Raw genomic sequence first — 14,140 nt, 5'->3', positions numbered from 1 at the left:
GAGCAATAATGCTGGTCGGACAGCATTAATGCTGGCCGACTGGTGCATAAAATGTCCCACTGGCATAAAATGCCACACTAGAAAAATACCTAAAATACCTAATAAAAATGCCCAGCCCAGATCAAGCTCAGACTCACACATGAGCTGACAAATACTCTGCTAACAGGAGCAGCCCGCACCACCACCACAAGTGACCCCGCCAGTGACCGAGCAAAATGTCGAAGAGGGCCCGGACTTGGAGCAAGATGCCGAAGAAGAACAACGAAGAACGCCCAATCCGCCTCTACCAAACCTCCCACAGAAGACCCCGAAGATGCCCACATGCTTGAGCACATTGTGGCAACTAGAAGAAGAAGGCAGGAATTGGCAGAGGACGCACAACACAAAGCACAGTCACCATCCAAACAATTCCCTGACGAGCCGGTGCCACTACGAGGGGATCCCAACCCTATTGATTGGCCGTAGGAATTGATCATATGGCATGACCAGGAGTTCCAGACAAGACCATTTAAGTTGTCAATTGCCTATCCACGCTTGCTGGACCGTGCATTGCCTCTAGGCATCCTATCCAAGATCAAGGACCTGGCGAACAGATGGATAGAAGAGAGGAGCCTTATTATAACTAGGTGGAGGCAAGAGCCTGTAGATTACTGGCAAGACAAGGTGAACCGGGTTTAGCCGAAGTGGCAGAGGAGGATTTGGGATGCCAATTTTGACGCCTGGACCGCCTTCTGCAGCTCACTTCTCGAAGAACGTAACGACCCCACCTACATGCCCTACCCCCGTAGGCATGGAGTTGATTATGACCGCACTATTCAAGGGGATTTTGATTTTCCTAGAATATATAATGCAAATGCCCGAACTCTCGAGGAATGCCTAGTTTTTAGAGTAGAGGATCTCCTTCCATCCATCAACCGCTTCCTCGCAGACTTTTCTTCTTGCTCGGATCCCACCTTCCTAACCACCTGCAATTATCTTAGGCTGATCAAATTCCTATTAATGCAGAGGCCTACAGCCGAGGAAGCCCACCTTCCCCCCCTCTTTTTTGACATCAATCTAGGAATAGATAGTAGGGCTATGACTAGATTAATGATGAGGGAAACCCTACTTTCCTCCTTTTGCCTAGAACTCTTAAAGAATATAAATGGCACCCGCTTCATGAGGTGTAACCATACTTTTTTGTCATCCACACCTCTGAAGGCCTGGGCTGCTATTAAAGAATACCTACAAAGCCGCACCTTTCTATCCCAATGCTTGTGACCACCCCGTGCTTCGGCTGAAGGTGATAGGCACTAGCCAAAACGCCTTCTATGTATACAATCTCCAAAAAAAAAAAAAAAAAAAAAGAAAAATGCACGAAGCTTCACTTTGCTCACCACACCTAGGGTTCACTCCTAGCCCCTCTCCCCACTTCACGCTTAGGGCACGTCAAGGGCAAGACTTCCAGACCTGTCACGCTAAGCTCTGCACTGCATTTCCAACAACACACAAACTGGGTCCTCAAGTGTGGGACATTACTGAGGGCGTGCCCAAGGTTAGACCCATCTCCAAATTCCACTGCACATGCACTTACACCACACCGTGAGACACACACACCCCTTAGGGAGTGCATAAATTTCTCTTGTAGGCTGTTTGTAACTCAGATGGGACCCACCATTGGCATAGATCTTGGAACCACGTGTTCTTTAACTAATTACAGAGCCCTAGTTTTGACAATCATCGCAGAAGAAAATTTCCAACTATGAGACAAAGGCTGAGCATCTTCATGAAGATCAAAGCACGCCGGAATCTCTCCAAATCATCAGGAGTCAACACCCCATCATCTCTCATTCACAACACCACCTTTTTTATTGTGGTCATCTACCCGCCAATTCCACTTAGCACCAACCCCAACTACCTTGATGCTCCCCACCCTAGTGCCATGGGACTGACACTCCACTAGGAGAGGGGTAATGTTTACCATAGCACAGAGGAACGGAAAATGGAGCAGAAGTGTAGGAAAAATGGAAGAAGGAGATAACCAAAAAGGCATAGGATAAAGGAAGGAAAAGGTGCCCTAGATGGAGGTTAGACCATGAATATTTGAATGATGATGTCACCTCTAGGAAAGAAAAGAGTAAAAGCGCGCCATTAAATATGAAGGCGCTCCTGAATCCTTGTAAAAAGAGCACCGGGCTCACTCCTGTGCAAATTGTATGCATTAGTGGGAACGGGATAAGTTAGAATGGTGGGAAATAGGAAAAGAGGGCCTAGGCTAATGGACGGCCATGTAAAAAGTGGGGATGACCATCCAAAAAGTAGGGCATGTATATAAAGTTCAAAAGGAAATGAGAAGTTCATTCTTGTGTATGGCCAAAGCTTCTTCTTCTTCTTCTCTTATTCTTGCTTTCTTGCTTGTGCTTGAGTGAGGGATTGAGGGAGTGTGAGGGAGTGAGGGAGTGAGTGTGTGTGAGAGTGAGGGATCGTGGAGAAGAAGCTCCCCATCTTCTCTCTCAATCTTCTCTTCTTCTCTTCTCTTGCACGGCTATGGAGGATGGAGCTTGACGGAGGGGGCTTGAGCTTACTTGAGCTTGCCACAAGGATCGTGGAGCTACCGAGTGCAAGAGAGAGGAGGGAACTCGATCGAGCATCAAGGTAAGCTCACTACACCCGTAAGGTAGGCATTGCGCGTCGGCTATGTGAGAGGTAGCCATGGCCACTCGACTTGAAACGCTTGATCAATAAGCAGTCCGTAGGTCTCGGGGTAGAGCTCTGTAGCTCCCCTCCACATTCTCAGCTTCCCTTCAACTCCCCACCCCCATTGGGTCTCCTTCCCGATAGCCATAGCTCATTCTCTTGATCTCCCGTCACTCCCCGCCTTCCCGAGCTTCTTCCTAGCCTATTGAGGCATCATCAGGACATTGACATTGAGGTATTGCTTCATTATTTCAAAGATTTATTTCAGTCCATAAGTCTAGGTAAACAGGGCAGCCACCATTGAAGCTTCCAATCTTCATATCTCTTTGCCACTGGTTATGGGTTGTTAGAGGCTTGTTCCAAGGCCTCTTTGGCTCATGTTTGAGCCCTCCAATCTCTCCAGACCTGCCATGTGGACCAGCAGGAGCAGCAGCATCATCACACAAATCTGCGCTTGATTCTAGATAGCCACCATTCAGCCACTTCAGCTCCAGCTCTAGCTTGGCATTAAGCACTTGTTTGGGCTCCATTTCGGGCTTTTTGCACATGTATTGATACTTGGCATTGATCCTTTGAGATTAGGCATTGGTTTTGGTGGTTGAAAACAATGTTTCAAGACTATTATAAACAGACTACAGACATTTGATGCTAGTGCTACATTCACAGTTTATGTCTATGCTTGTTTGGGCATGACTACATAACCGGTTTGATGCCTATTGCATCCCGATTAATTGGGGGATTGAAGCTACATGTCATGCTATGATTTTGGCCTGATTGTGGGGCTAGAAATTCACACTTTATAATAGTAAATGCATGCTGAATACTCTTGGGTTGAAGCTATCTTTCATGCTTTGACATATGCCTATTGTTTCCGGGTGTATGTCTTGGGTTATGCTATGATGTATTGATCATTGAGGGACAACTTCGAGCTTGTCATTGGATCTGGATGCTTTTGGAAGCTTGAGCTTATTTTAGTCCGCACTTATTGACATCGGTCTATGCTTGACAGTGGTCAGTGCTTTGACAATTATATGCTCTTTCGATCAGTGCTTTGACATCGGTCTTGGCAGTAGCTTTAGTGCTCTCTGAAGACTTGGCTTGGATTCTCATTTGCTATTCCAGAATTTTGTATTGGATGTCATTTTGGTTGTCAGAGATCTTTATTGGGATGTATGTCTTGCTCATGGATGCTACCTACAGTTGCTTTGTAGCCGTCATGCTCTTGGGATGCTATTGAGGCATTGTCTTGGTTACCTATCTTTGGTACTTTGACTTGGTTTGATTGAGCTATTGAGCTCATTTATCCGCCTTTGGTACCGGTGGGAGCATCTTGTATGCTTGACTGACATTGAGCAGGAGGTTTATGCTACTTGAGCATTTTGCAGATACTTGAGACTTTGGGATCTCTTACACTTAAATGTTGCATGGTTCATGCATTGATATCTTGGAGTTGCTTTTGACTTGAGCTTGGGCTTTGCACTCTTGTGAGCATAAACCTAGTGGTGTCAAGTCTTGCCAGTGTTATGTATACTTTGCCCTACTGTCCAAGGGGTATACCTACTCGCTAACGGATGCTTTGGTGACATGTTTGGGTGTTTGCTCAGGGTCTTGATGTGACTATTTGGTGTTGATTTATGCCCGTTTATGGCTTGAAGCAAGCACCTAGGAGTGGTATCAGAAGTTTGATGCCTTTATGTAGTCACAGGGCTACAGTAGGAGTGCTATGGATTCGTGTCTTTACACGAAGAAAGCTCATGATGGTTCTTTATTGATTTTGGCACTCTATGTGGATGATATGCTGATAGCAGGGAAAGCTCATGATGAGCTAGATGCTCTTAAGGCTCAGCTCAAGAAGAGCTTTGAGATGAAAGATTTGGGATAGGCCTCTCACATACTTGGTATGCGCATTAGACGTGGCAGGTATCAAGGACTCCTCTACTTGTCATAGAGGGAGTACATTCATAAAGTCCTTGAGCACTTCCGCATGCACGACATAAAGTCTATTAGATGTCCATTGCCTTCTTATGTGAAGGTATCATAGGCTGATTGTCCACAAACAGATGAGCAGAGGGCCGAGATGGCCAAGATTCCCTATGCATCCGCAGTGGGCAGTCTTATATATGCTATGATAGCCACTTGTCCAGATATTGCCTTTGCAGTAGGTGTTGTGGCACACTATATGGCTACACCTAACAAGAAGCATTGGGATGCAGTGAAGGGTATCATGAGGTACCTGAAGGGCACTACAGATATGTGCATATGCTATGGCAACTAGGATACAGGAGTCATAGGGTACATTGACTCTGATTATGCAGGACATGCAGATAGTAGGAAATCCACTTCCGGCTATGCATTCACCTATGCTAGAGGTGCTGTTTCTTGGATGTCCAGGGTGTAGAAATGCACGGCCCTTTCTACTACAGAGGCCAAGTATGTTGCAGCCCACTAAGGCTTGCAAGGAGGCCGTTTGATTGGGTCGTTTGGTTGCTGACCTTGGTATTGATGATATCCCTACCCTGCATTCGGATTCTATGAGTGTTATTCAGTTAGCCAAGAATCCGGTCTTCCATGCGAAGACGAAACACATTGAGGTGAGGTATCACTTCATACCTGGGGTCATTGAGGACAAGTCTGTTGACCTTGTCAAGATATCGATTGACCAGAATCCTGCAGATCTGCTCAGAAAAACCTCTCTACAGAGTGCTTTGCCTTCCTCAGGAGGTTGATGGGCGTGGGATGAGATGACGTCTTTCCTCATCCTGTTGTACATGTGTACATGTTGTACTGTCATTTTTCCTTTTTTCTTTTCACTCCTCAATAGGGCAGATTCACCTTTAAGTGGGAGGTTGTTGGGTGTAAAGGCGCCTCCGCCTAGCCGCTCGTGTATTACTACACTGATAGTCACCGCCACTGCACACTACAGGTGGCGGGCACCCTCACCCTCACCGTCACTTTATTCTTTATTCTTTTAGTGACAGTTTGAATAAAGGAAGGCCCGATCACACATTGTGACTGTTGGAGTTTCCATTTCTTGTCTCTCTCTTTCTTGCTCTTGCTCTCCCGCCATAGCTCTCGCGTGCAAGCTTCGATCCTTCTCACCTTGTTGTTGGGGGTAAAGGCGCCTCCGCCTAGCCATCCATGTATTACTACACTGACAGTCACAGCCACTGCACACTACAGGTGGCGGGCGCCCGTCACCGTCACTTTATTCTTTATTCTTTTAGTGAAAATTTGAGTAAAGGAAGGCCCGGTCACACATTGTGACTATTGGAGTTCCCATTTCTTGTCTCTCTCTTTCTTGCTCTTGCTCTCCCGCCATAGCTCTCGCGTGCAAGCTTCGATCCTTCTCACTTTCAATGGGGCCACAATGATAAGTTGGGGGTGATCCCTTTGTTTGTGCTACAAGGGGCTAGACACTGATGTATTTGGGTACTCCAATTTCTTGAATTCAAGAAGGACATCACGTTGGACTACAATCTAGAGATGTTATCTATAAACGCATTCTTTGGATAAATTAGTTCATAGTATCTATACACTCCTAGCCACAAGGCCGTGGAGTTGTGTAGGTGAGTTTAGGAGGCCTAGCTAGAGCCCTTGAGCCCATTTTTGGTCCTGACACACATTGAATTAATTGACATTTGTTTTTGTTTGTGGCATAGGTCATCACACTTGACTACAAGACCATCATGACCCGGCAATATATAGATAAGGAGTTCAATGAGTTTTTTGCATATACGTTTCTTGATTAGATTGGCTTGCTTCACAAATAGAGTAGATATTGAATTATCTCCTCTGATGTCATGACATTTTGCCTTGGTACATTCAAAAGTTTTGGTCTCCAATAGGAATAGCCAATGCTCTCGCAGGCTATAGAGGGTGCCTCAAGCACACCTTACTCTATTGGTGGAGGTGGTAACTCTAATGGATGCTGTGGAGACACAGACATTGTGACTCTAGCACTCTTCGCTTTGCTATAGGTGGCTCTACGGGGTGCTATGAAGATGTGGATGCTATGACTCCGCAACCCCTTGGTACTCCTTGCTCTCATCAAAGTGCTAAGGAGGGTGGTTGCGGTGGATACTGTAGGGACATAGATGTTGTGATCCCTTCTCATTGATCAAGTGGATGAACATTGCCACTTCGGCCACATCTGTAGATATTGCCTTCCTTAAGACACCTAGATTTAAATTTACTTAATTGTTTGCAATTGCCACTCCTATGTGTAAACCTCTTGCACAAAGCTCTCTTGGATATACTTCACAATGTACTCCTAGGTGGGAGAGGTCTCATGCTAGACCTTGCCCACTAGGCTACTCTTACTTAGTGGGAGTAAACCTCTTGCACAAAGCTCTCCTGGATATACTTCACAATGTACTCCTAGGTGGGAGAGGTCTCATACTAGACCTTGCCCACTAGGCTACTCTTACTTGGAAGATAGTACCATTGGTGTGAACTTGATGAATGATGAGAGGAAGAGGCTCATATCACATATGCATGGGTTGTGTCTGCAGGTATCTCGACACAATATCTTAGATAAAGTAAGAATGTGCCACATAATAACAAGGCTTACATGATAGAGCCTTTGCATTATGAGTTCCCTCCTATCGTTTTGCTGTAGATCAAATCTCCAATGGGTGGATAATTGAGTAGATTCATGCTTATATATCACATAGATGACCTAATGCATGCAAATCATTAAAGAATGATCGAGGAAGTTTGAGTCATTCAATAAGGAGGACTAAAATAGGATGAGGGAGGAGGCTATGTCCCTTTTATAGAGATGCAAATAGGAATAGAGGGGGATAGTGAGGGCACAATTGGAGGTAGGAGTTGTGCATCAACTTGGCTATGAATTGGCTAGTACCGACCCTACTTAGAGGAATTTGTAAGTTCTCTGGATCTAATATTCAAGATTTACTATTTTCTATGTTGTTTATAGTATGAACATGATTCTAACAATGCTAGTTCATATTCTTTGATATAACGTTTTTTACTATCAATGAGGTGGTATGTTGATGGACACCATGCTTGAATTGGACTAAGGAGGATACCTATATGGGATGCACATGAACATAAGAAGAGTTCTTGACATGGATGTTTTGGCATGTGGATCTGAGCTTGGATGCATGGGTTGGTACATGGTTCCCTTAAATGTAAGGATGTGACATATATGGGAACCATAAGGATGAGCATACAAATCCACAACTCTAATAGTAGCTCATGCGGGTTAAGTATTTGTAAGAGAGAGCCAATAATATACATGGGATACCTATAGATGGAAATACCCATGATGACAAGGAAAGATAGTCCAAAATGCTTGGTGTAGTGGATAGAGGCCTTTTGCCAACACGATTGGTTAGATAAAGCATTCATCTCATCGTGGATATGGCGCCAATTATGGTGAGGTGGTGTGGAGTTAAAACTAGTTGAGAGGTTGTGACCAGCCTGATTGTGTGGGTAGACAATGATGAACTTGCAACGTGTATGACAACATGGAGTGAGAATCAATGTGAAATCTAGGAGCATCGCGATGTGGGTAACTCACATGAAGTCATTGGCTAATTCAAGGAGACACATGGAGAGGATGCTTTTATTAACGCTTATTCAAATGGAGCATTAAGGTCAACTTTTGGTAAAGCAGTAGTTTATCTCCCACTTTAGCAAGTACAAGAGATTGAAGTGGCTAACTTTAAGGGTGACATATTTGGAGCATGAGAACACCATGTGCACAAAGGAAGCCAAAGAGACCTACATAAGGGAGGGCCTTACATAACATAAGGTGCTATTTTGGAGGAGGGGACTCACATTGCATAGTGGGCAACATATTGTGGAGGAGAATGGTATGTTTGAAGGACATAAAGAACTCTATGTAGGAGAGAGTGAATGCTAAAGAGTTTATATGCCTATGGGGCTATTTTTGGAGATTATGTAATGGAGGGTACCAAGTGAGTGGGGACAAGAGGAGTATGGAAGAGAGATGAAGGTGCTAAATGCAAAGATGGGAGAGGATGATTTGAGTTTGAAAGAAGAGAGGAGGGAAGTGGTTGATATGAGGGAGTTATTATGTCCTCCAAAGAGGGCATGCTTGTTTTCCATCCCCAATGACATGTCTTCCCCCATGTACTTCCCTCATGGAGTAAAGAGCATCGCCTACTTAGCTGAATAACTGATACAAAAACTTACCCTTATATTCCAAATTTGTCATTTAGTGATCAATAAAATAATTTGATGCTCTTAGACAATTCATGAGCTTCAAGGGGCTTAGATACTTTGGTATCAATTTACGATCATACCTATTTCCACTCAAATATTTGGAGGTGGCTCTATTGTCTTTTATAGTTTCTTGCCTTTGTTTTGGATAGAGTAGCACAATGGGTAGTGCTAAGAGCTAACAAAGGAACTTGTGAGATCTAGGAAGAAAATTGCAATTTTGAACATACCCATTTCCACATATATCTTGAGGTGGTTCTCTTAGCTTGTATAATTTCTTGGTTTTTTTAAAGATAGAGTACCACAATGGTTAGCGCTAAGAGCTAACATAGGAACTTGCAAGATCCAGGAAAACAATTTCTGAGGTTGAGGGTTTTTGTATCATGTCATTGAAGAATCTACCAAATTTAGAAGAACTTGCCAGTTACTTTAAAAAATATGCACAATTGAGAAATGAAAGACTAATTATGTCACATGAAGACCATGCTTTAAAAAAAAGAAAAAAATTAAATTGGTAGTTCTAATAAAAATTTCAGAAGAAAAAAAAGACATTTTCCAGCATAAAAACAATGTATAGTTAGAGATGTAATGGATTTGGGCTTGAATGCATGGGCTAGTACATGGTTCTCTGTACGAAAGGATGTGACACATTTGATGATTATGGGCTAAGCATATTGCTTCACAACTATAACATCAACTCATGTGGGTTAAGTACTTGCAAGAGAGAGCCTATGCATTTGGCCAACATGATTGGCTGGATAAAACATTGATCTTGTCATGGATGTGGCTCCAATTATGCTGAATTGGTGTGGAGTTAACAAGGATGAAAGGGTGTGACCCACCTAATTATGCGGGTAGAAAACAATGAACTTTGCAATGTGTATGACAACATGGAGTGAAGATCCGTGTGAAATCTAGAAGTATCTTGATGTGGATAACTTGCATAAAGGCATTGACTAATGCAATGAGATACGTGGAGAGGCTGCTTTTATTAAGGACTTATTCAAGCTAAACATAAAGGTTAGATTTTGGCAAATACAAGAGATTGACATGACTAGTATTAAAGGTAACATACCAAAAGGATGAGAGCACCTTGCATGAATGGAGCCAAGGACACCTAAGTTAGAAAGGGCCCTACATAAGACATGGTGCTATTTTGGAGAAGAGGGGACACATATTGCATAGTGGGCAACATATAGTGGAGGAGAACAATATTTTTGGATGGGATAAACGGTTTCATGTAGGATAAAGTAGATGCCAAAGAGTTTATAGGTCTATGGATGCCAAAGAGGTGGTTCTATTGTCTTCTATAATTTATTGGCGTTGTTTTGGATACAATAGCACAATAGATAGTGCTAAGAACTAACATAGGAAATTGCGCGATCTAAGAAAACAATTTGTGAGGTTGAGGGTTTTTGTATCATCTCATTGAAAAAGCTGCAAAATTTAAAAGAACTTGCAAATTACTTTTAAAAATCTACAAAAATATGGAAATTAGAGAGTACTTGTCTCACTTGAAGACCATGAAAAAAAGAAGGAGAAATCAATTTGGTACATCTAATAAACTTTTCCCAAGAAAAAAAAAGGAGATTTTCTAGCACAAAAACGATGTATAGCTGCACATGTTTCCCTTGTATGTAAGGATGTGACATATATGGTGGCTATGGGGTTGAGCATATACAGCTCCACAACTATAAGAACAACCCATGTGGATTAGTACTTGCAAGAGAAAGCCTATGATCTACATGGGATACCTATAAAATTCAATACCCATGATGACAAGAACAATAGTCAAAAACGGTTGGTGCAGTGGATAGAGGCATCTGGCCAATATGGCTACCTAGATGAAGCATTGATCTTGTCGTGGATATGGTGCCAATTATGGTGAGATGGTGTGGAGTTAAAACTGGATGAGAGGCTATGATGAGCCTGATTATATGGGTAGACAACAATGAGCTTGCAATGTGTATAGCAACATGGAGTTAGGATCAATGTCAAATCTCGAAGCATCTTGACATGGATAACTCACATAAAGACATTGGCTACCATAATGAGATACTAGAGAGGTTGCTTTTATTAGTAGCTATTCAAGCCAAGCATAAAGGTTAGCTTTTGGTAAAGCAATAGTTTATCACCTACTTTAGCAATATAAAAGTGATTTTCATGACTAACTTTAAGGGTAACATACCAAAAGCATGAGAGAACCATGCATGAAGCGAGCCAAAGACACCTATATAAGAGAGGGCCCTACATAAGAGAGGGTGTTAGTTTGGAGAAAGGGGGCACACACATATGTGTAGTGGGCAATATATGGTGGAGGAGAATGATATTTTTGGAGAAAATAAAGGGTTGCATGTAGGAGAGAGTGGATGCTAAAGAGTTTATAGGCCTATGGAGGTATTTTGGGAGATGGTATAATGGAGACCACTGAGTGAGTGGGGGCAAGATGAGTATGAAAGAGAGATGAAGGTGTTGAATGCATAGATGGGAGAGGACAATGGGAGTTTAAGAGAAGACATAGGAGAGAAGTGGTTGATATGAGGGAGTTATTATGTCCCCCAAAGAGGGCATGTTTGTTTTTAGTCCTTGATGACATGTCTTCCCCCATGTATTCCCCTCATGGAGCAGAAAGTTGTCACCTGCTTAGTTGAATAACTTGTACAATGGACTCATGCTGACATTCTAAGTTTGTTGTTTAGTGGCCAATAAAATATTTAGATACTCTTACTTCATTCAAGAGCTTCAAGGGGCTTACATACTCTTGTATCAATTTTATGGGCTTATGAACATACCTATTTCTATGCATATATGTCAAGCTTGTGAGACGTGCAAAAGAATTTGTAGTTATGATCATACCCATTCGTCGACTCATATATCTTGAGGTGGTTCTGTTGTCTTGTATAGTTTCTTGGCCTTGTTTTGGATAGAGTAGCACAATGGGTAGTGCTAAGAGCTACCAAAGCAGCTTGTGAAGTCTAGGAAATTTTTTTGTGAGGTTGACAGTTTTTGTATTAGCTTATTGAAAAATTTGTAAAAATAAAAAAGAATTTGCAAAATAATTTAACAAAATCTGGAAATTAGAGCGCAATCGTCTCACCTGAAGACCATTAAAAAAAAAGGAAAAAACAATTTGATACCTCTAATAAAATTTTCTCAAGAAAAAAGGAGAGATTTTCCCGTGCAAAAAACAATGTATAGATGCACTCGTCAAAAGAAAAACTACAAAAATTATGGAAGGTAGAAAGTGGTTGCATACGAGGAGCTTCTTAAGGTGGCACGATGACTCTCTAATGCCTCTTCTTCAGCGAGGTGATGCTGTAAGAAACCTCTCCTCAAGCATGGCTGACAAGGCCTCTACATGCTCTAAGAAGCCTCTCTTATTTCTTATTAGCCCAGACCTCTTGATGCTGTAAGAAACCTCTCCTCAAGTATGGCCGACAAGGCCTTCATCGTCCTGCTGTTCCTTCTTCTGGCCGGGTCCTTTATCGCATCCGCCTTCCGGTCTGATGAATTGCCAGACGACGACGAGGAGTGGGGCATCACGGGGTTTCCTTCTCCCAGAATAGAGCAGGTGATCCGAACTCCCAGCTCGCCTCCTCCTCCTCTCCGCCGACCGAGTGCCGGCGATGGCCTCTCTGCTGATGCCAAAACGGTGCAATCTGAGCTGGAGCACTCCATCGGAGGTGCCGAGTTTACCAGTGCGGGTATCTTCAGTGCCCGTCTCAGAAATCTGCACCATGGCGGACAGGTAATTTTGATTTTGATTTTTATATTTCTTTTGGGGGGGAAGGGGCTGGTTGGATCAAAGAATATTTACATGTACGAGTGACCTTCTTGCGAGCATTGGTGGAAACAGCAAAATTGTATCGAGAAAAAAGAAAGAGACTAAATATTTTTATATGCCTTTTGTCAGGAAGCTTAACCCACAGTCCAGACCTTGTAGTTTTAGTGACATATTTATGACCATATAGGCTATAGTGGTTACATGCACCCGATTGTAATCAGTTTATTTGATTGACTGTCTTGCCAGCATTGGAATTGAAGCACTGTCACATACGGACTTGTACTTATGAATTGCCATTCATCTCTCTTCTAAAATAGATTGCCATAGTCATTTCACAATTTTGAGAGATTGCCATCATGATTTCATCTTCTTGAGAAGAAAGAGTACAACAAGAAAGAGCCAATCGTGTTTTTAAAATTTTTCCTTTGATCCTTGTTTTTAGTATCATCACTTAATCAAGCACCTTGGTGTGAAATCTAAGAGGTTGAACTGATCAGATGTTCCACAACCATCACTTTGAAACCTAGTTGGTGGCGAGTAATGGCAAGACAGCTGGTCTTGCCCTTTTTGACCATTGCAAGTGCTTTGGATGCAGCTGTGTTCCTTGAGGCAATATTTAGCTTAAATGTTTTTAGTCTACCTAGACTTTTGAGACCTATTTGCGCTCTTGCTTGTTTAGATGTGTCCACATGGCCCAAAAGCCAAGGGGTGCACATGATGTATGAGAGCTCTAAATGTGACGATATCAATCATGACTAAAGGAAGAGAGAGTCCTCCCAAAATAACCTGCCTTTGGCTGCATGCCTATGCTCAATATGTGGGCCAATTTCTTCTACCAAAATGGATCCAAAGACTTTGGAAAAAATATGGCCAAGCATGATGGTGCATGTTCTTGGTTTTAAACATGTCCTAAGGCCTATGAAGTTGTATGAGCGTTGGTATTTAGAGTCCAACAAGGAACAATGCCTTTAGTTAGAAGAATGCCAAACTTTTCAATTAGGATAGGGGAGGAAAGGATGTAGGGATATCACGAGGATGTTTAATTAAATGTGCTAATGTGACTTGCACATATGATGTGTATGTTGATTATTTCATAGTGTGGGACCTCTAGGACCTCGAGATATCGGTTGGTGCCAAAGGCAAAAATTGTAATTAGTTATGCCTAACAGGTACTAGGTGGTACCAGGTGTTAGAACTTGGCCTAGAACATTTAATTATCCATTAGCGTTAGTACTAGGAATTGATATTAATTAATTAATTAATGCTAGTTCTGGGCTAATGAGTGCTTAGGATCACTTGGCTGATAAATTGGGATAGACAATTTAATTGTTGGATGGTTAGATTGTTTTTTTGGGCACATAAATAATTACTAATTTAATGAGATGGATAATGTTGCAAATTCAATTTAGAAGGTTGGGACTTGGCAAAACTTGTCCATGTAAGTTTGGGAAAGCTGAATTGGGGCTGAAG

At 42.5% G+C, this 14,140-nt stretch overlaps 1 protein-coding gene across 3 annotated transcripts in view; it reads left to right on the top strand.

Annotated features, from left to right (window-relative positions):
- The first annotated feature begins 12,130 nt into the window (after window positions 1-12,130).
- LOC148033395 (phosphatidylinositol-glycan biosynthesis class X-like protein) overlaps window positions 12,131-14,140 on the top strand; it is a 36,588-nt gene continuing 34,578 nt past the window's right edge. For all 3 annotated transcript variants that reach the window (XM_087681302.1, XM_087681301.1, XM_087681303.1), the window contains exon 1: window positions 12,131-12,634. In XM_087681302.1, coding sequence (XP_087537428.1) covers window positions 12,317-12,634 — 318 coding nt within the window. In that variant the 5' untranslated portion in view covers window positions 12,131-12,316. The remainder of the gene's footprint in view (window positions 12,635-14,140) is intronic.

The sequence above is a fragment of the Lygodium microphyllum genome, chromosome 7, assembly GCF_053477565.2.
Source record: "Lygodium microphyllum isolate KBCC chromosome 7, Lygodium_microphyllum_v1.1.10, whole genome shotgun sequence".
Lineage (NCBI taxonomy): Eukaryota > Viridiplantae > Streptophyta > Polypodiopsida > Schizaeales > Lygodiaceae > Lygodium > Lygodium microphyllum.
The sequence above is the reverse complement of the archived record's forward strand: the minus strand, read 5'-3'. Positions and strand labels throughout refer to the sequence as shown.